The sequence below is a fragment of the Pungitius pungitius genome, chromosome 16, assembly GCF_949316345.1.
Source record: "Pungitius pungitius chromosome 16, fPunPun2.1, whole genome shotgun sequence".
In the NCBI taxonomy this organism is placed as follows: domain Eukaryota; kingdom Metazoa; phylum Chordata; class Actinopteri; order Perciformes; family Gasterosteidae; genus Pungitius; species Pungitius pungitius.
In genome coordinates this window covers 11,575,861-11,603,780 of record NC_084915.1, presented here as the reverse complement: position 1 = coordinate 11,603,780, position 27,920 = coordinate 11,575,861, and the positions used below count along the sequence as shown (strand labels likewise).

The 27,920-nt window shown below is 43.7% G+C and overlaps 2 protein-coding genes across 18 annotated transcripts; one reads left to right on the top strand and one right to left on the bottom strand.

Annotated features, from left to right (window-relative positions):
- Positions 1 to 70: 70 nt before the first annotated feature.
- On the bottom strand, positions 71 to 22,483 carry synj1 (synaptojanin 1). Of its 17 annotated transcripts, XM_037466844.2 has the most exons (35): positions 22,372 to 22,483; positions 21,245 to 21,406; positions 20,952 to 21,038; positions 20,280 to 20,547; positions 19,839 to 20,064; positions 19,066 to 19,149; positions 16,692 to 16,753; positions 15,362 to 15,458; positions 14,665 to 14,840; positions 14,499 to 14,580; positions 14,269 to 14,421; positions 13,241 to 13,406; positions 12,754 to 12,777; positions 12,110 to 12,301; positions 11,596 to 11,680; positions 11,189 to 11,329; positions 10,895 to 11,087; positions 10,636 to 10,794; positions 10,352 to 10,508; positions 10,076 to 10,202; positions 9,684 to 9,896; positions 9,523 to 9,601; positions 9,214 to 9,379; positions 8,893 to 9,075; positions 8,407 to 8,529; positions 8,204 to 8,242; positions 7,438 to 7,485; positions 6,679 to 6,702; positions 6,139 to 6,186; positions 5,718 to 5,753; positions 5,274 to 5,326; positions 5,006 to 5,195; positions 4,377 to 4,918; positions 4,071 to 4,094; positions 3,290 to 3,417 (listed from the first exon to the last, which is right to left on the bottom strand). In XM_037466844.2, the coding sequence occupies exons 2-34, from the start codon at positions 21,366 to 21,368 to the stop codon at positions 4,080 to 4,082; spliced, it is 4,362 nt and encodes a 1,453-aa protein (XP_037322741.2). In that variant the 5' UTR covers positions 21,369 to 21,406; positions 22,372 to 22,483; the 3' UTR covers positions 3,290 to 3,417; positions 4,071 to 4,079. The 17 variants fall into 17 exon arrangements, with proteins under 17 accessions (XP_037322724.2, XP_037322726.2, XP_037322725.2 ...); XM_037466827.2 differs by lacking the exon at positions 4,071 to 4,094 and having other exon boundaries at positions 71 to 3,417; XM_037466829.2 differs by lacking the exon at positions 4,071 to 4,094 and having other exon boundaries at positions 71 to 3,417; positions 13,241 to 13,397.
- Positions 22,484 to 22,764: 281 nt separating this feature from the next.
- si:dkey-5g14.1 (lysosomal proton-coupled steroid conjugate and bile acid symporter SLC46A3) lies at positions 22,765 to 27,393 on the top strand. Its single transcript, XM_037468402.2, has 6 exons — positions 22,765 to 22,898; positions 23,319 to 23,544; positions 24,259 to 25,141; positions 25,352 to 25,435; positions 25,659 to 25,815; positions 26,637 to 27,393. Exons 2-6 carry the CDS (start codon positions 23,344 to 23,346, stop codon positions 26,734 to 26,736), a joined length of 1,425 nt encoding a protein of 474 aa, XP_037324299.1. The 5' UTR covers positions 22,765 to 22,898; positions 23,319 to 23,343; the 3' UTR covers positions 26,737 to 27,393.
- Positions 27,394 to 27,920: the final 527 nt, after the last annotated feature.

The window sequence follows — 27,920 nt, the reverse complement described above, 5'->3', positions numbered from 1 at the left end:
ATTTTTAAATAGATATATGTTGTTTAAGTTTGTAGGATGCGCGATAAGATCATAGCCTGCAATCAGACACTTCAGGGTCAACTTACATTTATTTTAGCATACATACAACATAAACTGCTTTATACATAAATGTGCAATCAGCTTCGCACTTAAAATATGGAACGTTGGATTATTATTGGAATTGCAGTGTCATGTTTTCTCTTTAATACATACAGTATATGTTCAACAACACAGACTCATTATTTATTATAACCATAAAAAGGGACACCAACCTCACAAAAGGAGCCATATGTTTCCTATAAAATCTCATCTTGAACATGACAGGACACAAAGCGCTGGCTAGTAACCTACTGTTACTTGCAGATACGTGATCTACTGCACACACTTGAATAGCACAATGAATGCTTTAGAGATGACACCGACATTACACAAGAGCAAACCTACATTGCCTTTGTGTTTAATGATGCATTAGTTAGCTCATACTTTTTTGGGCGGTGTGATGTTTTATCCTCCACGAGCCATCAAACCGTTTTTGTAAGACATTTAAGCCGGTTATATAATTTCTGAAAGTTACTGGAACAATATAATTAGATGCTGGCATGTGTCATGTTTGGGATGATTGCACTCTCACTGATCCTTTTGCAAAACTATTGCTTGTCATCATTGTTAACATTGACGCTGACCCACGTATCTCAATAGCAGCAAAAGAGGGAAATAACATAGTACAGGAAAAAAAAGCAAGACACATCACCTCTGGCAAGATAAAATCATTAATGGTCACAACAGAGAGGCTGAGTATCAACCACGCTTTACTGGAGGAAACGGCTATGGGCTAAAAAGCACGGTTGGCCCTGCCAACGCTGAGAGGAGTTTGACACCCAACACTCAAAATCACGCTACTGTCTGGAATGTGGGCCGCACAAAACACAGCAAACCGTCGACTGGAAATGATTATCTGGTGATGCATCAAAGCAAACAGTATAGTTGAGTCTGTGTAGTCAAGGTGGTGAATAATGCTTTGTTTGTGTTGCTCTGGGCAAATTCTCACTCAGGTGGTGGGAGCTTTGTGGAAATGGTCCACTGTCTATTATTGTTTGGGTTTTTGCATACAATGAGGCCCCTCACGCTAGAGAGAGGATATACAGTTACAACCACTTTTTGAGTGAATACAGTGGCTGTTAGTTCAGAACCTGGAAGCAAATGCACTCTGTGCACTTATAAGAGGACACTTCCTACGCGGAAAGCTATGATATTCCACTCTTTAACTCTGTGTACACACACACACACACACACACACACACACACACACATCCCAACACTAAACACTGTCAAACACGACAACAGACACCTCAAACACAATACATGTCACCACGGTATCAACAACAGATTATTTAGAGTAAATGTTTGTAGAAATTAAAAACATTAAACATAATTTTCGCAATAAACAAAATTAAGAATTAAAAAAAGAATGTGCCCTGCTGTTGTTATGCACGAGTTGACTCCGATCACACCAACATCGTACACACGCCACGTTCTCTGATCCTACATCAGTGTGGTTCAATGCTTTGGATGTGGAGCGGCCATCTGTTCGGTCTCTCATTTCTGTCACTCTACCATCAGCAAGCACACGACCACGAGCGCCTCAGTTATGCTGTGCGATTCACCGAGTCGCTTCCCATGTCGAAAACACACATTTATACATAATCACTATGTATCGGTTTGGATAAAGCGCCACAAAATATATTCAGCTAAGCGTAACAGCCCATTGACAAAGTGATGACTTACTATAGAGAGAGAGAGAGAGAACAAAGTGTCGAGATGACCTCAGTGTTTGCGGCAGTTTGACGGACGCCGACCCCGAGCTGTTCCGGCTCACGCTCGCTGGAACGTCAGCAAGGGGCCAGCGTCAAAAACCCAGTGCAACATAAAGTACATTCATCTTCAACTACATGTAAACTGAGAAGGTGGATGATTACCCGCTACTCTGAGAACACCGCTCCGATGTACGGATCAGTCGGTCGGATGGATGTGGACCGCGAATTCCGGCGTGCTGCACGGCCACGGAGAAAAACTTCATATTGCACACGATAAAACACATGATTTGTGCGTAAAGCTGTACTATGGATGTACTATACCGCAGCCGCAGGCACGTGTTTGCTGACATTATTTAAAACAAACATCGGAACAATTCATATTAAAATAAATGCTAACATCGGGAAACAGGCAAACATCTCTGTGGTCAAGTTAGAACACGCCTTTTAGGCTCGTACACTTCTGCTAGAGATGTGAATCATTTCCTGGGATCCGGATGGGGGGGGAGGGTATTGGTCTATACCTTCTATATAATGTCTCTTTTGTACATACACACACATATACACATTTATCATAGAGCTATACATATCTGGATATGCCCTTTACATATTAAGAGGGATCCCTGGGGAAGAAGCATTCGGCGCCGGGTTCCCCCGGGGGCTTCGCGGTACTGTTCACAGTTCTACTTGGGACGGGAGGGTGCAGGGTGGGGAACACCGAAGGGGCAGAGGACAGCCAGTCGGGCTCGAGGTCGAACACGGCGCTCGAGGGCAGAAGTTGGGGCGCCAGGGAGCTGGGGGGCAGGATGGGGGCCTGCGGCCCTTTGGTTGGAGGTGGAAAGTCCAAATCGTCATCAAAAGTGACCCAACGAGGATTCGGTTTCCCTGCCGGAGGAGGCGGCTGGCGACGGGGCGCGAGGACGGGCGGAACGTACGAGGCTGGCGCCAGCGGCAAGGAGGGGAACGCGGACGGGGCGGGGGGGAGCAGAGGAGCCGGTGCCGAGGGAGCAGCGGGTGGCGGGCCAAACAGAGACGTGGTCCTCTGGAGCTGGAAGGCGTGCGCGGCGGGGGCCGCTGTCGGAGCGGAGGCGGGGACGAGTGGTTGAGCGAGAACAGACATGCTCCTCTGGATGTTGGGCGTCGGGGCGGGATGCTGGACGCTGAAGTCCGGCGTAAGCGGGCGGTGCTGCTGATGCGACAGCGGGCCAGTGAAGGGGTTGGTGCTGTTGGGCCGGGCGGGAAGCGGGTCGGTCAGGAAGGGGCCCGGGGAGGCGCGCAGCGTCTCCTGCGAGCGGCTGCGTGACGGGGCCGGAGGAGGCGGGAGCAGGGAGGCGGCGAAGGGGGACGGGGTGGAAAGTGAGGAGGAGAGGGACGGTGACGGATTGAGTGCGGAGGGATGGAAGGAGGTGGAGGAAGGGAGAGGGCAGGAGGACGCGGCCGTGGACGAGGGAGCGGAGGGGGGAGAGCGTAGGGAGGAGCCTCGGGTCAGAGACTGGGTGGTGTGCCAGGACGAGGACGAGGAGGAGGAGAGGAAACCAGAAGCAAGTGTGTCGAGGGGGTCGGGCTTCCATTGTGCTTCTCTTTGGATTCCATTCAGTCCGTTGGTCTGAGGAGGAACAGAGACGAAGCCATTCAGCATTCACAACAAACACTGTGAAAACATGAGCCACGGTTCCACTAACTAGAATGTGCATAAAGTGATTTATTGTAACAGTCTTTCTGTCTTTAGCTCAGGTTTGAAGAAATCCTTTGTAAACAAACAGTTAAATACTTAAAAATTGTCACAAAATTGTTACAAATAGTGGTCAAAATGAACAGAGTACTTTCAACTGGGCTAAATTGAAATATACAGACTACTGATCTAGGTATCACAGACAATCACCAACTCTACAAATGAATGAATTACAAATTAAACACAATTTGAAATGTATTGATGATGTCATTGCATATGTGCTCAATTTCAACACCTGAATGAGCAGATATGAAAGGACTAGTGAGGGTGAAAAAGGGCAACAACAAAACATCACATTTTCATGTTATTTTTCACGTCATTTATGGTTTGAAATGTTGACCGACAAACAAAAGACAAGCAAAGCTTTGGTTAAAATATCTCTTGACGTGAAAAAGGGAAAGGAAAATTGGCCACGAATTGAAACTTAAAGGTTACCGAGTTATAACGTATAAAAAGGTAAAAACATGAGAGCAGAGGACTGTTGTGCGATGGCGGGTGAGACAAAGAGGTGGTTTAATATAAAGTACCTGTCACCCTCAGGGCTTCTCCGGCTTGTGAAAGAGAGACAAATGTATCAGAGAGACAGAAGCAGGAAGAGCACACACAACTAAGCTCATCTGATGTGAGAGAGAAGGAGAAAAGAGGCTTCTCCGCCTCACAACACGAGTCATCCTTTAGCATACAACATCTCGTCTGATAAGAAGAATTTGAGAATCTGTCGGACTTTTAATCAACCACATTCAAGGGGAGAAATCTCAGCGTAATCAATAGATAATCATATTAGTGTATGTTCAGTGGCAATAATCTCCTCCAAAAAGGAAGTTGGCACACACCTGCATAGCCGGGGCCGTCTCGGACTTGGCAGCATCAGGTGGCAGAGTGTGAGAGGAGCGGGAACGAGGGGGGGCCTTAGGAGAGGCCAGACCTTGTGGAGAGCCGGCAGCGGCAGCAGCGGCGGCGACGGGCCCTGCTTTAGGGGCCTGCTGTGGCTGGAGTGGAGCTGTGTGCGTGGGCTGCATCGGTGGTGGGAGCTGGGAGTGAGCAGTAGGGGCAGCGTGTTGGGGCTGCATGGGCGCCTGCATGGGCGATGGAACCTGACCCGTAGGGGTGGCTTGTTGGGGCTGCATGGGTGGCTGCATTGGTGTCTGCATGGGTGATGGAGCCTGACCCGTAGGGGTGGCTTGTTGGGGCTGCATGGGTGTCTGCATGGGTGATGGAGCCTGACCCATAGGGGCTGCTGGTTGGGGCTGCATCGGTGATGGAGCCTGAGCTGTAGGGGTGGCTTGTTGGGGCTGCATGGGTGGCTGCATAGAGGATGGAGCCTGGGGTCTTGCTGCAGGGGGCTGTCCAGGAGGAGGGCCCGAGGAAGGGGGACCTGGGGGAGGAACCCGGGAGAAGTTCAGTAGTTTCACAATAACAACATTCTTTTGTTGATGATCTAGTAAAAGCATATTTTCCTTACCCAGAGGCAGGTCAGTCGGCTTGACCTGGCCAGTGGCCACAGGTCGAGGGGCTCCAGGGTGGGTGTCTGGGATGGGCCGAGGGGCCCCAGGATGCACCTCTGGGATGGGTCTGGGTGCTCCGGGATGAGAGGGAGGTTGCGGGCGAGACTGAGGGGGCATACTGATTACCCCGGCTCGAGGAGGAATATTCTGGATGACAAGAGAACGAAAGGATTTGGTGAAAATGTTTTTTTTCAAACTATATGAATATTTGGAGAGTAAACTCACGGGTCTGGGAGCACCTCCAGGTCCAGGAGCTCCCACTGCCACCTGTCCTCGAGCTGAAAGGGTTAAGACAGAAGAACCAGTTACTTCATTGAGTTACACAAGTACTGCAAACCCAGCCCAACATATAACGGAACACACCCCCATTGCTCACTGAATTAATAATGATGACTGAGTCATTCCTGAGCTGCAGGAGGCCTGGAAGAGAGGCAGGCTTTGTTCCGTTAGCCTGTCACACAGCTTGCACACGCACACACACACACACACACACATCTCTTCTTTCACTATTTCCTTGCTGATCCCCCCTCTCTGTGCCAGAGATCTCAGTCACAGAGAGTCAACGTAGCTATCCTTAATGTGACACAGGGATACAGCCAACCACAAAGATGAGCGTCCACGGGACAAATGCTCAGCGAGCGAGGCTACGTGGTGCTCTGCGCCACTCACCTGCGTCTGGCCGGGGCAGAGCGGGGCTTTTTGGTCCTTTTGCAGCGCAAAGGAGACCGAACCACATTAGTGTTAGACACAAAGTGGAATACTGGTAAGACGAAGCTAGCGTTGCCAATGACAACAAACTCTAAAGTAACTCTACAGTAGGCCCCAGGAATAGAAAACACCAGCAGTGATGCAGCAGAGCAATGAATTCTGTGCCATTTGTTGGTAATTTTGCACTGAAATCAGCCAAACAGGTCTACCAAAACACATCTATCTTGCTAACATACAAAAGACTTAGATGGCCCCCAACAATAACAAAAAAGAAAAGAAATCGGTCAAGTTGAATCATCAATGTCTATGAAGAGCATTGATGACTGGGTGTAAGTCTACTGGGATCAGCTAATACTGAAAGACCCACCGCCTGGCCAGTTACCTTGACTGCCTCTCCTACCAAACAGTGGGCTGGGAAACTCGCCACAGTCTTCAAGTCAAAGAGGGGAAAAGAATATTTCAATACAAAAAAATAAATAAATACATGACTTACCAGCAACACCCACGTATATCAAAACAAAATTAATAATAATATCAAGGACAACGTCTAGGCTAATTAATAATGACACTTTAAAATAAATCCACCACAGTAGAAAATCTAAAAGTTCGCCACATTTTCAGAATTTACATTAACCAGAATCCGATATAATGGGGAATGATTATGATCATGCACACGACCTGCATTTTGAACTTGATCCCAAAGGTCTTTCAGCTCTTGAAAAACCTTAAACGAGCAGTGGTCTTAATTCAAAACAACCCTATGGGCTATTTCCACTTCACATTGAATCTGAAAGTTTTGTTGGGGTGGATTATTTGTGGACCGAGTAAACAGAAAAACTAATCCCAATCTCGTATCACACTCGATGAGTGCAAGAATCTACCCAAAGACGAGCGAGGCTACGTGGTGCTCTGCGCCACTCACCTGCGAGAGCGGGGCTTTTTGGTCCTTTGCAGCACAAAGTAGAACGAACCACATTAGTGTTAGACACAAAGTGGAATCCTGACAAAACGAAGCTAGCGTTGCCAATGACAACAAACTCTAAAAGTTACACTACAGTAGGCCCCAGGAATAGAGAACGCCAGTAGTGATGCAGCAGAGCAGTGAAGTCTAAATATCCCCTTGCCACAGGAGGAGTTCCTCTCTAATCCTAGTGGATTACTGAAGCCCAGCTAACCTTTTCATGTCTGGACTGAAGGAGTTTTCATTTAACTCACATTACCTCCTTGGTTACCAAAAGGCTGTGGTCACCAAATGATTATTTAAAACATGATGATGATGATGATGAATGCACAGGTGAGGTATAAAGCTCCCCACTATGAGAAGACATCAGTCAGATGGTCTCCTCAACTACTCCAGATTATAATAGGATTGAAGTAACCTTATAATGATGCATATCTTCCCTCTCACTTACTTTCACAACTTAATGCAAATACATACAATAAAACAAAAGAAGAAAAATGCCTTTTTTTGTTGGTTATTCCACACTGAAATCAGCCAAACCGGTCTACCAAACACATCTATCTTGCTAACATACAAAAGACTTAGATGGCCCCCAACAATAACAAAAAAGAAAAGAAATCGGTCAAGTTGAATCATCAATGTCTATGAAGAGCATTGATGACTGGGTGTAAGACTACTGGGATCAGCTAATACTGAAAGACCCACCGCCTGGCCAGTTACCTTGACTGCCTCTCCTACCAAACAGTGGGCTGGGAAACTCGCCACAGTCTTCAAGTCAAAGAGGGGAAAAGAATATTTCAATACAAAAAACCCACATCATGACTTACCAGCAACTCCCACGTGGAATAAAATTAAGGTAAAAATATTTAGTAGAACGGCTAGTTAATAAGGACACTTTTAGAGACATGTTTTACAAAAATCTACCACAGAGGAGAATATTATTGTCAAGCTTGCCACATTTTCAGAATTTATATTCATCAGAATCACATATTATGGGGAATGATGATGATCGTGCACAAGAAGCACTGCATTTTGAACTTGAGCCAAATGGTCATTCGAAAAACCTCGATTTATTTAGGAGTTGTTGTCATAATTTAAACATGACTCAGCAACAGCGTGATCTATTTTTCCACTTCAAATTTGAAACAGAAGTAATTTTTGGTGGATACTTTGGGAACATCCAATTTTTCAATGAGTTTGAAAAGCTCAAGCGCAACAGAAGGGCAGCCCTGGGTTGCATACTGCCAGTCAGGTGTAGCAGAGGGTGACATTGACGTTGATGGTTCGGTGAATAATCACACATTTTTTGTTAGCTTCATAAAATCATCTCAAAACTAACTGTGCTTAGCTGAAATGAGCATTGTAACGGATAGAAAACACTAATGCATCGTGCTTCTCTGTAGCATCGCATGGAAAATAGCAGCCACTACTTGCTAATGTCTTAGGCCTGTAAGCACATAAACACAGCTAATACGAATCGCTTTACCTGCAGAGCCCTTCCTTACTGGCATAGGGCTCATGCCGCCTTCAGGAGTGAGGCGACGCAGCGGAATGAAAGGGAAAATGTTAACACCTGAATCCCAGTGTGGGAAGAGATTTGGTTGCACTGACTAAAGCTATACTTCAGTGAATAACATTTCTGAAAAATAGAGCTTTAACCAAGGGCAGGCAAGGTTGTAAATGCTTTACCTGAAGGTGGCGGTGGGCGCTGGGGAGGCGCCGGTCTGGCTGGGGGGGCGTGGGGACGAGGCGGGGGTGGGCGTTTTGGCTCTATAGATGTGGGAGCACCAGGCTGGAAGTCAACAGGAGGCCCTAAAAAAAGAGAAAAAGTCTGGTTTTGACTGAGGAACAGTCATTTTTATCCTGTAAATTTAAATTCCTCAGGAAGATGGAGCTAACACTGCACACATTTCATTACCACATCATAACGCAAGAAACAAGTAGTTTACTGGAAGACACACTACACGCCCTGTAACACTACACATAGATTACAGCACCACACGTTATTTTACCTGGAAATTCTCTCCTCACTGGTGAAGGGCTTAAGTCTTCTTTAGACAAACACAGCAGAATTATAGTTTATATTCCACCAGGCAGAAACTAGAGCCTGAGTGGATTAAAAGGACTGTACTTTCAGCAACCTGACTCCAGGTGTATGTCACATGTTATTTATACCTTGTGATGGACGGGAGGGTTGCCCTCCACGGCTAGACCTGCCGGGGGCCACGGGTTCTCCGTGGGTGGGGGAGGGACAGGGACTACCGCGGGGGGAGGGGAGAGGGGAGGATCCGGGGCCAGAGCCGGCTCCAGGCTGAAGATGCTGGGGAAGAATCTCCTCCACCTCGTCGTCGACATCCCCTGGGAATTGAGGGCGGGAATTCATGTATTTGAAATTGGCTTTGCACACGGCTAAAAAAAACATTAGTAAAAAATGTGGATTCATAGACTGAGATTTCTGAAGATAAGGATTGGGCTCAATTGGCTGTCGTCCCTCACCTTCCATGTCATAATCATCATCGCCCATGTCCGTGTCCTCAGCGAGGAGGGTGGAGCTGGCAGAGGTGGGGATGCTTCCACAGATTCTCTCCACACTCATCTCCTCCTCCAGACTCTTGATCCAGCCGGGACTCTTTAGACGGATGTCGAGCATCTTGCCAAGGACCTACAATGTAACCAAGGGACATAAACTATAAACAGGTAGTTGAAAGGTATACAATTGATATGAATATACGGAATGCATATTTTATATGCTCTAGGCTTGTGGAGCAGTTGCATAGCATATTAATACAGTCAGTGATGACTTACGGTGGAAGCGCTGAGAGAAAGAGCAGCAAGTGCAGAGTAACCTTCCAGGAAAGTCACCCACATCTTCTCCTCAACGAACCTGCAGAAACAACAACACTGTCAATGCCGTGTCACGGTCTGAAGGGCACACATGTCCGTCCGTGTTGGGCTATCGAACTCACCTGATGAGGATGACCTCTCCAAAATGAGAAAACTTGTCCAGCAGCTCGTCTATGAGAGCATCGTCAAAGTAGTCGTCCGGGCCGGAGGAGCAGAGCGACACCAGGATGGTGCCGTCCGGAGGCCCCTGTTGGGCAATGACTTCCTTGTAGACCTGGTGGCGCGCCTCGGGGTCGACCTCCAGGATGTCCACGTCTATTATGGAAACAACGGGCCTAAAGAGATGACAGGAGACATCGAAGATGGGGATGCGAGATTAAAAAGAAAATATATTCGTTTGCAAAATTGTTCTTTAGGGGTACAAGATCAATGCGTTCCACTTGACAGCACCACATGTGTTAAGATGTGGCATTAGAAGGAAAGGAAGCACATAATACAGCTATTCATGGTTTACCTGTGGTCCGAGGTCTTAAGCTCAGCCCTGCCATAGTACTTCAGAGTGCCAGCGCTCCAGGGGTTATCTGGATCGTCGTCAGTCTCCCCAGATGTAGAAGCTGCTCCTACTACATTCATCTCCTCAGCTGCAAAACATGATTGTACCATTCTTTTATTGGTTACTTGTTCACTCTCTCTTCAATCTAGGTGCAGTCTCATTTCAAGGATATTTACACGCCATTTACAGGGAGATGGGCAAACTGTAGAGCGGGCTGGTCATTTTTTTTTGTCTCACCTGTTTGATTAAAGTTCCACTTCCTCCTCTTCCAGAGTATGCGGTCAGTCCAGGCTGGTGTGCGGCACTTCTCACTGGTATCATAATCTTCTGAGAAGAGGTCATATTTATAGGTGGGAGCAAAATCTAACTTCCCCTCTATAAACCCTCGGAACACCTGTGGAAGATGTTTTTGCGTTAGTACGCGCTATAAAAAAGCCTCAACTAAAAGCACACGGTTTTATGTCGGCATGGAAGTGAAAGTTTTTATCACTGTAAGAATGCAACGGTACTGCGTGTCATACCAAACCAGCATTCTTCTGATCCAACAACTGGTCCCCAGCTGTCAAGGCATCCCAGTTTTGCTGTTTGATCAGCTCTTTCACCTCCTCATTGGGCATGCTGATTCGATAGTTAAAGTCCCCGCACCAGAAAACGTAGTCGTGGGAGTACAGCAGACGGCCCTGGCGAGGACAAGACGGATGCGGTTATCCTTCAGCAATGCAAAAAAAAGAAGAAGAGGGTTCTGCAGAATCCCTTATGGACATAATGTTTGTTTGTTACCATGGGGAAGGTGAGTCTGCGTGTGATCTCGCTGTAGTCGTCATTCCTCTCCTTGACCTGTGACTGGCCAGCAGCAAAGTGGGAGCAGACGAAGCAGATGCTGGTGGTATGGAAGAGCAGGCGGATGGCCACCCCTCCTTTGTTGCCTGTGGCCCCGCCCATGCCAGTTTTAACAGTATCAACCGCAACATCCCTGGAAAACACGTATTGAATGCATGCAAAGAGTCACATTTGTTACAATGACTGTGGAGTAGAACTAGATACGCCTCTTGTGACAACGTGCTCGCTTCGTACCTGATGAAGGGTGCGTGCTGCGGGCGGATGAAAACAAACAGACACACTCCCACCAGCTGTTCTGAAGCAAGCAGCACATACTTGTGGTCCCGCGAAATGTTTTTCTGTAGCTCAGCAGCCCACAGTTTCTGGTTCGTGGTGCTGAGACAAAAACAGTATGAGAAGAAGAAATAGTTGATCACAAAAAAATCTTCTTTGTCCCTCCTCACTTCTGCTCCCCGTAAAAATTTTTATGTCGAAAGCAAATTTAGCTTTTGAAAGACATTGTAGTTACCTTTAAGATTTGCAAATATTTCAAGGATGTATAGAGCGCACACACACACACACACACACACACACACACACACACACACAACTATATCCCATTGGTAAAAAAAAAAAAAGCCGGCCTGTTATCTGACACATACCTGGCACTGACGATATTTCCAGCATTTAGTTCAACCATTTCCTCAAACCCGATGGCAAAGATATCAATGGGGTTGGCTTTGCTGTCTATGAAAAGAAAGAATACTCAGCATTGAAACATACAATTTTGTGAGCAGTAAACAGTATTGTGATTTATTCTTCAAGTAAAGGCCTTCAAGCTAATTCTTAATTAATTAATTAACAATGTCAACTGTTGTTGACCATTTAGTTCCCTGGACCCAATTAAGTTAATAACCCTGAAACATAGATATAATTCAGTAACTTCCTGATGCCTTGCCATTAGTGTTCAGCGACCATCAGAGACTCAAAGATACTGTTCTCGCCAACAAATACCAACACAACCTCAAACCAGAGATTTAACAAAACATGTTAAATATTGAGTTTAGACATGCTTTTTGTTTCCTTCGGACAGAGCCAGGCGTTTCATTTCAATGCTAAGCTAACCAGCGGCTGGCTATAGCTTTATAGATTATAGATAAAGAAACCCCAACATACCCTGGAACTCGGGATGCCCCGCCTTCTTTGGAGCATCCAACAGCCAGTCGTTGAGAGTCTGGTTGCGGAAGGCAATGCTGCGAAATTGTTTACCCCCGTTGACATTCCAGGTGCCGACGCACACTCGGATCTGCTTGGGCCTTGTGTATTTATGGTGGTTCTGACACATTCCCAGCAATACTCTTGGGGAGGCTGTAAAAAGGAGGAAAGCACATTTAGAGTGTAAAAAGAAGGCTTACGGGAAAGCTAAACACAAAACGTGATCTAATCAACACTAATGGGAGAACGTTGAAATACGACACAGGAAGATTAAAACAAGGTCCTAACACATGGGGTCATGGGATGAAGGACACAAACCAGAGTTCTTGTTGAAATACAGATGAACATTCAAATAATTAACTTTGGTAATGGTTCATTTCAGTCCATCCTTTCTATTCAAGTGATACTACATTTCAACAAATTCAGCATTCTTTTAATCACTTTTGGAAAAGCCTGATGATGTGCAACAGACAGAGGATTAAACCACTACCAAAATTGGATTGTAAATGAATGAACAATAATGAGTAGCAAACAAAAATTATACGACAACTATGTGAGGGGGTGAAAAGATCCATCCACTGCGGCCAGTCTGGCATTTACTATACCTGATTGTAAGATGGGCTCAGTGACTAAGATTGTGAGCAAGTGGGGGGGGGGGAGAAGGGAGAGAAGGGCGGGTTAACCAGTGCTTTAACAGATAATTCCAGCAGAGCAGTTGGTCAGCATTAATCTGACTGGGACAGAGAGCTGACACACGGAGATTACACTAAACACTTCGTGCTGACAAGCTTCTGCCCGACAGGCCTACAAATCGACACGTCCAAAATAATATAATAATAATATTCAAACAATTGCCCAAACGATGGAGCTGGAGAAAAGATTTTTATTAAAACTACAAAATATAGATGCTGTAATATGTAATATGGTGCAAAACAAATATATTGTATTTGTAATCAGAATTTATTAATGCCACACTTGGTGCAATATAACAATAAAATAGAAGATAAAATTATAATAATGATGTGTATATTATAGGGAAAATTTGATCTGTGGACCCAATACAACAATATATCATGTGTTATAAAGAATTACCATAGAGACTGGAAGTGGTGAGCAAGGCCCGAGCCTTATCTGCCAAGTCACTGTTGAGCGTGGAGCCCAGCCTCAGGATGTCTATCGCCTCCTGCTTGGAACTGTCAAAGAAGTTGTTCTGGATGGTCCTGGTCACAGAGCGAGCGCCATCTTTTAGCTTTCCCGCCTACAGACGGACAGGAAAAAAGTTATTACACTCTCACTCGGTTTATAAAACACGGAAGAAAAGAGAAGCCCATAAGACGGATCCAAGTCATTTCTGAAAAAACAGGAAGAATCTAAACTTGACAGATGTGCAACATGCTGATCATTTGCATTGATTCGTCCGAGTTCCTCCAATCACGACAGCATAGGGAACCACATAATGTAGGCAACAATAGAAAATGATACTGTGATGAAAGACATTTCTTTAAATAAGAGGAGGCCTTTAATATTTATTCCTTTGTTTTCTTTTTCTACTCATTTCTATTGATTAGTAGTTAGCTCCATGGAGCTTTTGAGAGTTGGCTATTCAAGACAGTATGCATCACTTGTATACCTCAGGGGAAATAAAGTAAAGTAACATTTTTCATACACAAAAAAAGGTCCCAACTCTCCCATCCCACATCACCATCACCATCATTTAACCAAGAGACACTGAAACAAATAATGCACTAGAAATGGTCCCACAGTTCAAAAACCACATGGACTGCCTGGTTAACTTACCACACAAGAAGAGAGGTCCAGAGGACAGCAGAAAGAGATCACACAAGAGTTTAGAAACGAAAGCACACAAAGAAGATCAACTCTGTCACTGCATAAACAATTACGCATTATTTGGAGTGAAATTTGTTGTTTAAGAAAAAAATGGAAAGGCAACACGTTCTTCTCGTCTTCTTTTCAGTTGGAATAGTCTTCATCACTTATCAGTGTTTATCAAGACTGTCTAGAGTTGCAAATTAAATATCCACCCCGTTACAACTTTCAAGACCAAACAATCCCCGTGAACTTGCATATTTGTGCGTGTTTGTTGTGTCACTTTTGCGTACCTTGGCCTTGCCATCCAGGGCACCAGTCCCCGCGTAGATCTTACTGACGGAGTCTCCATTGGCAGACCACATGGTCCTGAAGACCTCCTGGAACCTGGCCACCAGCTGGGGCTTCTCTGTGAGACCCATTTCCTCCAGCTGCTTTGGCAGCATCTGGTGAGGTGTCAGGGGTTTAGACTATGAGCATCAATATTAAAAAGAATCTATGCTATTTAATAACAGACCATTACCTCCAGTGCAAAAAAGGCCTGCACACTGTTGGTTCTATCCAAGCAGTCCAGGCAGTTGGTCCTAAGGGTCCCACCCTGAGTCCTAAAAAAATGTGGATGTTTGAATGTTATGGATCAATAAAGAATTACATTTACCACTACTTCATTGTTTGTATTAATTCCTCACCTCACAATGCCGGTCTCTCCCGTGTAGTAGAAGAAGCCACACTCATCGATGAACTTGGTGAGGTAGGGTTTGAGGACACTGTGGAGTTTGTCTGCTTTGCCCCCCTTCACATTTTGATGGTAGTCAAAGTTCACCATCTTCACGGCCGACGTGTGCTCAGATGCCTTCAGGTGACTCTGAGGGAGGAAGACGACTTGTTTACAGAAATTTGAAACTGACTGCAAAAGTGAATTCAATGTGCATGTAAGATGTGTTGCCTGAATTCATTCATTCATTTAAACCCGATGGCCTTCATTCAAAAGAAACTTTAAATTCAAGTGTATGACAACGTGGTAAAAAACTACAAATACCTTCGACATTGTTTCATGAATGAAAAGATGGACATTACAGATTAAATTAAAAGCTGCCTGGGTTCTTTGCTGTCCACGTAAAAAAAAAACAGAGGACACCACATCTCTGCATATAACCAACCAGGAGCTGACTTAAGTATTAATTAATTAATGAAATGTAGTTTTGAACCTCAAAAGTAAGTTTCTTTGGGGTTTTACAGCTATAGGCCCAAAAAGGAAAACATAAACGTATGAGTGCAGGGTACATTAAATGGATAAGAATCGGTTTTGATGCACACCAGTGTGCTTTGGACTACGCCTCCTTTATTAGTTATCCATGTCAGGGAACAGATGATAGGTGCTCTTACCTGAAAAGCTTTGCTGAGCATGTGTTCCCCTTCCTTACCCCCGAGCAGGTTGATGATCACCTGTTTACCGTACAACCTCCGCAGTGCTGTAAAGTGTCTGCACAAAAAACACAAAATCTCACAATAAGCAATTGACAAGGTCTAAAATTACATCACAGACTCAAACTCTAATTCTAATCTCACTGCTTAAGCTTGCTCATTACAAATGAGGCATAGTGCAAGACAAATTAAACATGACCTGTCTAAATACACGGCAGATGGAGGCACCACTACCCAGCAGAGACAATAGCAGTTAATAAAAAGGAATTCTTGTTAGTGTTGGGCTATCTTAATAATTTCAACACAGACATCTTGCCAACGCAGAAACTGACAAGTTGCAACAAAGGATGAGTCACTTTCCCCCCAATCTGGAGAGATACTAGATGCATTTACAACTTCTTGGTGTGAAACAATGACGATTTTGCTTCCAAATATAACTGGTGTACCATCGGACATCCTCGTCTCAATACGTTCAGGTCTCTAACTATCTAGGGGTCAAAATTAGGTTGACACTGAGAAAAAGGTATGTGGAAATGAAAGAACCCCCGGTGGTCTTCATAGATTTCCACCAACCATCCATTTGAACCGAGTGAAGTTGGTGAGCAGCATGGCTGCGCTGGGACTGATAACCAAAGAAAGTGGACATGGGTGGAGGCAGGCAGGCTACCCTCAGGGTGTGCCACGGTGATTAAAAGAGGTCATTCGCATTGTGGCCGCAGTTTAAGCCCACTGATCCTTCAGTGTGAAGGTTGCTGCATCTGGAAAAAATATCCTTCAAGAAGGTCAAAAATGATTATTGAAAAGTTTTGGCAGCAGGACTGAGTGTTCCCTGCCATCAGTTGTTTGTGATCAGACTGGCCGCTTTGTGAGCAGAAAAGTAGAAAAATGTTGGGTTTGTTTTTTTGGATGATCCGTTTTGGATAAAAATGTAGATGGTTCATATTTGTCACTGCCCACCTTGTCTCCTCAATTCACTGATAGTTAACATGAGTAATCACACCGGCTCCAATGCTTTTTCCTACAACATTCAGAAGGGATTTTTGACACAATTTTATGGGTTATTAGGATCACAAACTGATCAAGAACAACTAAGGTGTCTGTTTGAGCCTTTCAAGACCCTTTTCAACTAACAACTTCTCTTTTAAAAGTCTGAAGATCTTTTATCCATTGCACCTTGGGCGGTGACTGCAGGAGACACCGTTTTAATTGTAGTGTGCTCAAGGCCAGATAAAGCAGATAGACACTGCCACACATTATTAACATTTGTGTACACACAGTAAATATCAATTACCTTTCGAATGCTGGAGCATTTGCCTCAAATCCCCTCGAGAGTTTGACACGATGAGAACCAACCTGCAGGTCAGAGACGGGCAGAAAAGACCAAAAAGGGTCACGTTGTTCTCTTTCGTCAATTAAAACAAACCTCCTTAAAGAAGGAAAACTGTACATGACCAGAAAACATCAACAACAAGTTGTGATAGCGAATTTGGAAAAGAAAATGGACAACAACACATAGGACAACAGCAATGCAGGGTTTTAGCAAAAGGACATTTCTTCATACGAAGACACTGAGCAGCAGAGAGATGTTGTTGCCTGTCACCTTTATTGCAATGTTTAATAAAATACCCACTTGCCTACGTACTTCCTTTTTCTGTCGCTATACATTTTCTCATTTTGAGCGTATACTGATGCTGACTAAGAATCTCCAAAGGACATCTACTCGCTCCGAGTTGCATGACTGTACTTAATTAATCTTCTCTTTCTGTTTTTAGTGGCTTGTCATTGACGTACAGTAGCTGAATCAAATAGTCATCATTCCTCCTGCAGCATCCAGCCTCTGCCTTCCTTTTCTCCTCCTGGGCTCCCAATTCAAATTTCACGCCACAGCAACATACACGCACGCTGGGTCCAAACCAGTCTAGGATTATTAACACTGCATTGTGTCTCAGGAAAATATCTGCCCACATATTTGCATGTGCCAATTTTTGGTGATGCCTGTTTTTGGCATGAAATACTAAACATTTTGCTCCATGCTGTTGCCATTTTGTCACTCCTCACTTACTCTTTCTACTGTTGTGCAGGTGTATGTTATGCATAATTAATAACCTCCAGATATGGCATTTGAAAGGGCTTAGGTTACCGCTTGCTACCTTACACCATGACATCTTACTCAAACTCAACAGTACTCAACACATAAAACCTGGAGAGTAGTTTGTAAAAATCAAGCTCTTTAGGTTGATTGCTCTCTGATACCAGAAGCACTTGATGCACACGAAAGATTCCAAGGTTACAAATGTTATGCCACTTTCAAGGTTTGCCGTTGGTTTGTTGGTTGACTATTAATAATAGACACTCATTGAGTGATTACATGTTTGATATTTCAGATTTATTTAAATCTAGTACTTCTTGCAAAGCATATCTGTGAATACTAATGTGATGCCACATGCGATCAGACCTTCAATAATAATGAACTAAGATTTTGCCATTCACAAGGGCTCTAATAGACCTCATTAATGATTAACATATTTTCCAGTTGGGTGAATAACCAATATTTCTAATGCAAACTAACTGTGCCGAGTTAAATATCTTTGCTTCTGGTTGACACTGAAACTATTCATCTTAACAAGGGAATGAATATCTAGTAGTATGCAAAGCGGAAAGTAAGCCTACAAAACCATAATTTATAGGATGAACTAGGATGATTTTTTTTAAAGTCCTTTAAAAGCGGAAACACTACAGGTGTGTCTGAAAACAACCCTGAGCGCACAACCCTGAGTTTTAAACCAAACCAGTATGAAATAGGCGACTAATACAGTCTTGACTTATTATGGTCCGAAAGAAATTTACCTTATTTTTTCCATATTGTCAAATCCCACCTATTCAGTTTCCCGGGGAATAACAGCAGCTTAAGTGAAAGGGAAGTGGTTAGGGGATGTTTTCAGACCAGGCTCTCACTTGACCAAAGAAGTTTGGTTGCTTAGGAAAACAGAAAAATGCCCTTTACCAACCACTGTGTCCATCGTGGACCTCCCCCACATCTCATCTAATCCACAAGTCTGTGCAATGTCACGACAACGGCAGGAAAATGTTGTTTACAGCAGAGGTTCTGTGTCTGGGACCTGTGTAAAAATCCAGATTGGGATTGCCTTGGTTTTACCCCGCCAAAAGGCTCTGGCATTGCACAGAGAAAGCCCCATCCGCAGTATGAAAGTGCCAGCACCAGCAAGAGCCCGAAATAAAAAAAGAGAGTAAAGGTTATACCAGGTGGGGGTTCTCATCCATCCCATTAGGGCGTCGATTCTCATTCAGGTGCAACAAAACAGCCTTAATGGACTTTTTCTGAACACAGCATGGACAAAATGTGTTAAAACTAGGATAAAGATATCCTGTGTATTTACAAGGAAGTGTTTCATTCCCCACATATGCCAAATACAGTGTATTTTATTTTTATCATATCAATTTGCAAGATAAGACAAGGCCCAATCAGTGTATTTGCACTTGCAGCTGCAACTGATTAAGTTTTATCTGCCATTTACAGAGCGGACAGAACTTCACCCGAAAGCCGAGAGCTGCTTTAGGATCGTCACATAGTGTGGCTTAATACAAGAAATCCTTGCGGTCTCGTTTCGATGGCGGCTTTATAGGATAGATTTGGTTTCCATTACCTGGATTCCTGGCTGTTCCCAGAAAAGAGGAATGGAGCCACGGATCTGTATGAAGGAGGAGACTTTGTCATCCAGGAAAATAACCTGTTCAACACAAGAGAAAAAGTTGGTTAAGCTCCGTTGAAAAGTGACAAAACACAAAAACCCTTTATTAAAAACCCATTTATAAAAAGAAATTCTGTAATTTATAAAGATGCTTTAGGCACTGTGCTAATGTCAGAAAGCAAATTTCGTTGTAGTTGTACTGCATTGCACCATATTATAGTTATAGATATTCCGTTTACTCTATAGCTTTTTGTTTGTGTTCTGAAAAAGGAACTATAAGGTTCCAAATCCAGTCTATTTTACCAAAGAAGAGCCAGGAGGTAAGTTTGCGTAGTCAAATATTCATGTGCTAACTCTGCAATTTTAAACAAAATACTTATTGGACCGACATTACCTGAATAAATAAGTTGGACTTTGGCGAATTGTGTACTGATATATATATATAATCAGCATCACCACCATGCTCGTGGTTTTCCTGGAAGGGTTTAATGTTACCTATGAATCTATAATTCATTCAACACTCAACAGTCACGGCCAGAAATGCTCGAGCAATAGTGTTTGACTCTTCTCACCAGTCAATAGATAACCATTGTTTAAACAGACAGCCATGCCAGGGTCATGTGACCATGCTAAGAGCATATAGAGAAATCTATAGAACTACGGTTTCAAGCTCCAACCTCAAACAGAGGTGAGATTCCAAGGATCCAATGGTCCAAAATCTGAGTTACCTGTTCAGTCTCCACAAAGTTGGCCACCTGTCCGTCGTCATTGGTTCCTCGGACGTTGAATCGAGTGCCGGCACGCTCCGAGCTGAGGCGGGAGAAGATGCAGGCCTTGGCCTGTTTGTGGCCTGCATAGATGGTCCTGACCTCTACACCTCCGCACATCAGCCTCAAGAGCCAGTCGTCGCAGTTTACTCCGTAGTGTTTCAGGTGCAGGTGCAGAGATTGGTTCCTGTTGTTTAATACAGACACAACAGTAAACACACAAACCAACTCCGTATGAACACTCCAATTGATCTTTTAGCCCCAAAATCACCCATTCGACATGTACTATGTGCCCAGGAGAAGCTGTTCAGAGTGAGAACTCATGACCCACTATTTCAGACAGTTAAAGCCATACACATGCCTACTATACTCTCTATAACAGTAATCCTTTCACGTGTTTACCAAAAGAAGCGGTTATCCGTAGTGTCCTCTAGGATCCTGCGATGTGCATTGAGGCTCAAGTCCATGCTGAAACCAGTGGCAGACCAGGCGAAGTAGAAGTGTCCCGAGTTCAAGACCTTTCGCACTTCAGCGATCCGGTCTTCATCTCCTGGATCATTATTCAGGGATATAAAGTCTGTCTGTGTGACCCTGAAAACCTCTGAATCCTGCACCTTCCCCACAGAGCTGCATCCTGTCACAACCACCAGACTGTGGAGCATGGAGTCCCCTGCAGAAGTGAGTGGAGTATGCCAAAAAAAAAAGACATAAAAATAAGTATGATGGAATGTAAAGAAAAAGGGAGAAACCATACAGTATGTTAATGAAGACGAGGTCCAAGAAAACATTTCATTTAAGTTTGGTGCCACTCCTTTAAAGGAAATTCCCAGCCAGTCAAATCTCAGCCATCTTTAAGACCGAGCTTAATATTTTATTCCGCTTTTGCCCCTTGTTATGATAACAAGAGCCTTCAAAGTCACATGGCGGGCAGGAGAAAGCAGCTTAGAAGTAAGAAGCAACAGACCGACAAACCAAAAGGGCCTTCAAAGTCACACGGGGGCCAGAATCTGGACTGTCTCCAGGAAATTTCTGCAACACGGAGCAATGAACAGAATAGATGTGTATGCGGCTTACCCAGGTTCAGGCGGAGGACGCCCAGGATGCCATAAGCATCGAGAATCTTGGCATAGGAGTTTTTAATGGCCTCCTTCTCTGCTGCCGCTAGAAGACAAACAGCAACATAGCAAAAAGTTGGTGGTGCTTTTCTTTGCAGCCTTTGACTTAATCATAGCACCAAATCACATCCACAATTGGATAGTAAATTATATCTCTCTCAACGCCGTACTTCAAGCATTGGCATTTCGGGGGCATGGTTTAGGGAATTTAAAGCATCTCTCATTACAGTGCAATCAAAGAGGACTTCTTACACAGAACGGCGACAGCCCCGGATTCAAACATGAGGCATTCTTCCCGGCTCCTGGTTTCCACAATGACACTGTACGGGGGTGGGTCCAGCTTGTGGTAGATGCGATATCCCTTGCTGAAGGCCATTGTTGATCCAAGATGGAAAAAAAGAACTACTGTGTGACCTAGAAACCAAAAACAAATTCACAAAATGTGTGAATGAATGAGCATTTCAGATAGGAGATACTCCTAATTCAAACATCTCTGATTCAATATGTGACGTTGTAGTGATTATTGATGAAGAGGCTACTTGTGATATAAACCTATATCCCTTGCTTTTTTAGCAAGTTCTAGTGTAACTGGACCCAGGTTTAGAACCTATTCAAAAACAAATTATAACTAGCTGTATAATAAACTGCAAATACAATTTGGTGGTGGACATTTTTGACATTCTGCTTAATTCGCCACAAATTGTGGAAATGTCTCAAATTATTGGCCAAGATTCCAAAATACGTGATAGTGAAATCGTTAATTGCGAAATCAGAAGCCTAACATGTTATCAGTTCCGGACATAGTTTAAGGCCCAAACATAAACTAGATTTAATCTTTAAAAACGGGATTTCGCTGGTAGACGGAGAATATGAGCAGCCCGGACACTGTGAAGAATGAATGACGTTAGGCCAGGGGACCAAAATATCATCCATCCTAAACCCGATCAGTCACGACTTTATAACGCAACTGCAGGAGGCGAAGCTAACGCTAACGTTCACCTGACATCCAACGTTAGCTCCGCGGCTAACTGGATTTTAGGAAGGGATAAACCAACTCACTAAAACGAAAGTGATATACTGCTAAAGCTTCCTGGTACCCATCTATTGCTCGCTGATTCCGACAGCCAATTTAGCTAAATTAATCACAGCGGTAGCTTTGATTCGCTAACTGACGATATTATGAGGGTGGTACGAACCTGCACGTCCGGTATGATAATCTCACTCTCACGTTTGCTAATACACTGAGTTTGTCGACTGGGTCATGTCAAACACGTAGCGGTTAGGCCTATGCATAAACTGGCATTTCAGCGCGTTCTCACTATTGTCACTAAATGTAATTTAAAATACATGTAGAGGAAGGGGCGAGGATTTCGTCTTACCGTCTGCCCCCGCCGGGTTGACACTCCGCTGTCACAACACAGCTCTTCCCGGTGTGTTGGCGAAATGGTACATTCCAACACTAAGCACGCCTACTTCACGTTACCGTAATACCGCAAATGCGCATTTGTTCAACAAACACGGAAGTAAAAAGTGCTTAGTAAATATTTATAAACGCATAACATATGACACGTTCAAGCTGGACAAAATGAATGTCCCCCGGGGGTATTTCCAAAGCACGTTAAATCGCAGAAGAAAAGAAACCCTGCTTTCAATCAGTCACAAAATGCTCTCGCCCGATGGTGTTCATGATTGATAGCTCCATCTATCCAATTAAAACAGCTTGAATAGATTGCCGTCCAATAGTATATTAAAGAGGGCGGGACGTCGGCGTTTCACAACAGTAACACCGGACCGCAGTGCCGTGCCGCGCACTGCTTAGTTTTAACAGGAGACCTTGACTCCTACATCAATGTTTTCCGGGATTTAATTAGTTTATCAAAACATGATCCACGCGTCTATTTAAAAGGTAAGAGCTATGCTGCATGTTCCTTTCAAGTTCAAGGCTGCTGTGTCCATTGTCTCCTGTCTTAACATCCACCGGTAGTATTGACAGAAACCAATCAAATTGTAAAGTATCGTCCAACTTAACGTTTCGATCTGTCAGATAATGTAACTCTCTGATGGATGATTCTCAAAATCAATAAGCTAAACTTCCATGAAGACTTCGTTTTACGTCTTGACCCCTACATAATATTGAATACCGTGTATGTCACTTCCCTGCATACTCCAAGTGAAGTATTGATCTTTATCGCCTGGTTCCCTTTTTTCTTCTTCTTCTTTTAAACCCCCACCCAAGTGATTATGCATGGTCATGTGATGTAAATATTACCCTCATATATTTTCAGACATGTACAGTTAACCTGCAAATGTTTTTTTCTTCTTTTAGGGACTATTGCAGAAAGCCTCTGAAGATGAAGCGCATTTTCCTCGTGGAGCCATTGGTTGCAATGTACGCTTTCTCCTTTTTTCTCATCTTGCCTCTCGTGCAGCAGTATGTGTACCGGAGGTTCTGGCTGGAGGTGACAGGAACACCTTATCCCATCTCTGGCAACACCTCCAGATGTATGGAAAACAATAACAGCAGCAGTAGCAACGATTCCAGCTACCATGAGGTTAGTCCCTAATCACCCAATGTAAAAGTACATCTGTTTAGGAACTTTATATTTTATTTATAAGTACTGAGATGTTGTAATTGCACATTTTGTCCTTGCTGTTGTATATTGTTTTTAGCACTATACAACATACGTTTTTGAAAAAGGGGACAAAAGCTTCTCCTCTTGTGTTTAGTGCCTCCTACATTGTAAGGTGTGTTACTTACACAGCCTCAGCAATTGTTGTGCGAGGTGTTGAGAAATAACACTCGCAGGACAATAACCTGGAATTTAACAAAATATAATGATTTATGGATTTCTCTGTCTTCATTCTTAACGGTCAATCAAGACTTCAGCACACAGAGGTATACCACCAGAAGAAATATTTCCCTGCAAAACTCTAGTTGCATATTTATAGAGGAAATGAAACAAAGCGGATATGTGAGAACAAATGCATTGAACCCGTATTTTGGTAACTAGCCACTTCTGCACCTGTTGAACCGTAGACCGCTTTGTTTTCTTTGGCTCTTGGTAGAAAAAGCTCACATGATCAACAGATAGCAACGCTTTCATTCTGTTGGATTTCATGTTAATCTTTGTTTAATTTGTCATTTGCTGTAAAATTGGGAACTTCAGGGTTTTAGTTCTTTCTCTTTAGGTCTGCAGACCATATGAAGTCAGGCCTCACATGGTTTAAAAGCTTAACCATGCTTTTTATTTCTTTTTCCTTTTCAGGAGGTACAAAGGCTGGCATCTCAGTTTTCAACTTACTCAGTGATCGCCTCCACAATCCCCTCTCTGATTGTCACGCTCTTGCTCGTGACCCATAGTGACCGAGGAGGACGCAAGATCGCAATCGTCATGCCTTTGATTGGCAGCGTGATATACACCCTGGGCTTACTCACTGTGTCCTACTTCGAGTTGAACGTCTACTTGCTAATCCTCGTCTCGTTCAGCAGTTCTCTGTTTGGCGGCTTGGGCACATTTCTCGGGGGCGTTTTTGCCTACATCGCGGACTTGACCAAGGGGGACCGCGAGAAGACTCTGCGCATGGGGGGAGTGGAAACGATGATTGGCCTGTTTTCTGGGGTCGCTTCTATATGCACAGGCTACTTCCTGAACGCTGCAGGCTTCAATTGGCCTTTCCTAACCTCGGTGATATTCCAGTGTTTGAACCTCGCCTATGCAATTTTTGTCCTTGAAGAGACCGTGACGCCGTCCCCCTCGGATTTTGTTCCTATAAATGGGTCTCCTCAGCGCTCGGTCTGGAAGCAAATTATCTATGGGGTCTACGACATGTTTACAAGGGCGCGCGGCGGGGGTCAGAAAATATTGGTCCTCCTGACAATCATCTTCATCAGTTTCGCAATCGCCTATTTGGGTGCGCTTTCCCTGGTGACGCTATATGAGCTGAATGAGCCGCTCTGCTGGGATGCGATTTTGATCGGCTACGGCGCCGCACTTTCCACCACAGCGTTCATTACCAGTTATTTGGGACTGGCAGTACTCACGTGCTGCCATGTGCCACAGCTGGTCATCGTCGCGCTGGGGATCCTCTCCGCCACGGCAGGCTTGATCACGTTGGCCTTTGCTAAGACGACTTTCCTGATGTTCATGGGTGAGGAAAAACTTCCACAATAATTCTTCTGCCTGAAACTAAAAATAATAGCTTTTCAAACTAACTGATCACTTTCTATTTATATGTGGTTGTTATGTAGAATTTGACTTTTGGTTATTTAACTTTGATGTGTGCATTTTAGGACATCATAGCTCTGTTTTGATTCATGATGTGAACACAAGTGTGTCCTCTGATCCTTCATAATCACAGTGAGGGGGCCAATGCTTCTGGGCATGATGCCTTTTCCCGTTCTGCGCGCCATGTTGTCGAAGATTGTTTCAACGTCTGAGCAGGGTGAGTGCGTTTAGTGCTCTGCAGGAGTCCCAGAGCCGTGATGGTTTGTAGAGTCAGGGTCCACTGAAGAAATCGCAGCAATTTCAAGATGCACTTGAAAACCAAGCAGTTCCTCTGAGCAAATTCGAATCTTGACACTAAATTGTTTAAACTTTTTTCTTTATCTTATCATTCTTGTTTTTCCCTGTCCTGGGTATGATTTTTATGTTATTTTTTTGTGCAGGAGCCTTGTTTGCAGCGATTTCCTTCCTGGAAAATCTGACCACTAATGTAGCGACTGCAGTTTTCTACAGCATCTATTCGGCTACGCTGGATTGGTGCCCTGGCTTCCTCTTCCTATTGTCTGCAGGACTCTGCACCATCCCCTTGATTTTTGTGGGGTAAGTTTTAAATCTTTTCAAATGACAACAGTAAAGTGCTGTGCAAACACTTAATTTTTTTTAATTTTTTTATAAATGGTGAATAAAGCATGCAATCAAACGTGACAAGTTAACAACAAGTTATTTGTTATAGAATATAAAAAAACTAGCAGTTGGTGAAGGCTGTACTCTATGGATTGACTTTAAGTCGCACCTTTTTTTGCCTGTTCACACATTTGCGTAACTTCAAAAAGGGAAATGCCTTTAGTGATTTGGGTGCTCAGAAAACTGACTCAGTTCCTCATTCCTGCATTCATGCATACAACCTCCCTCATTAAACTTTAACTCCTCATACAGCAATACAAACCCCTCGCAGGTTGATGTCGTGTTTTTACTTGGACTGATACACCATCAATGCTGTCTATTGGTAGAAATGGAGGTTTGAAGGGATTCTTGACTACGCTTGACTACGATTCTTGATACGCTGTGTTCTTACACTTTGTTTGGTTACACTGAGTTGGCAGAGTAGTGCTACTGAGGTGAGTGACTCAGCATGTAACAGAAGCAGCACCCGTGACCGATCGAGTAGTTTTAGTAAAACAAAGCTAACGAGTCTGGTATGTTCGTTCTTTTACTTGGTCATCAGCATTGTTGCACCTGATAGCTTGTGCACAAATTGAGATTTGTCGTCGGAAACCTCAGGGACTTTGAAAGTGGGGAAACGTTTCGCTAAAGGTGGGCTCACAGGGGGGGGTTGTTGATTATACGGCTGCCTGGTTGGGTTGAGATTGACGGTGACAGAAATCCATCTTCCTCTAATGCCTGTTTCTCCACGGTTTCAGGTTGGTGAGTTGGATAGGAGTGGATGTTGCCGAGGAGGTCGTAGTGCAAGAGGCTGTTGAAGAGGATCTTGTTGAAGAACGGGAAGACAACGGCTCTTAGTGGAGCCACTGCCCCCCAGAACCTCACCAACAAATAATTTTCCCTTTAGGGATTTATTTTTCCATCAAGGTACTTCATGGACTGTTAATACAGTTTACAGAATATTTTAGTCTGCCCTTGCTGTTACATTTTTATTACAATGAAACAATTTTTTAAATTTGGTTTGGATTTAGAGCAGGGACAGGATGTTGCGTGATGTGCTTCCAAAGTAAGGTCTTCCACGAAGACTGGTATAAATCCTTGCAGGTTTATAACCCCCAAATAGACTGACTGGGAAATGACAAAACCAATTTAAATTGGTGTTTTACAATGACATTATGTGCACTTTTTAAATTATTTTTTTTCTATCTGTCCTACATTTTTATTGCAATGTTTGTCAATGCCTTCACATGAAGCTCTGTGGGAGGTGAATAGTATAGATTTCAAGTAACTGGGGGAACGAGAATAGAAATGTATATAATGCACAATGAAGGTGGTTTATTAAATGGGACAGAAATGGTAATGAATCCTAAACTGAGTGAGTTAAAGCACAGGGAAACTCTAGGTATGATATGTTGGTGTTTCACCCAGGGAAGTGTTGTGTAACTAAATTCCAAATGTTCTATCACAAAGGTATATTTGCAAACGGGGAATGTGTGGGTTGTTTTTTTTTGGGGGGGGGGGGGGGCTGTTAATTTAAAAAGAGCAAATATGACAAACATTGTTTTTAATTTTTTTAAATTTTTTTTTTACTTGTGGTTTTTGACCTTTTCATTTCTTTGTGTAGATCAATTAAATGCAACTCAAAGAGGACCATTGATTGGGTCTTTTGTGGAACATACACTCTCTATAGTTTATTTGGCGTAGTCTTTATTTTGCTTGCTAACATCACCACTGATCATTTCTGCTTTGCCATAATTTATTATTTTGCCAGGTTATCTTTTTGTCGAAACTAAATCTAGTTCTATAGACTAAGGATTGCGTTTTTAAGAAAAGAATAATGTAATTTTCTTCATGCAGTGAAGGACATTTAGCTCTAAGCTGGGAGAATAAGTAACTGTTAATGATCCACTTTAGCAAAAAAATGTTTTTAGTTGAAAAATTGTCAGATTATCTTTAACATTTTAAATTTCTTTGCCGTATCATTGTACTCTCTTTTGACCGTACAAAGAAAATACACTGATCCAAATGTCCTGGCAGATTGG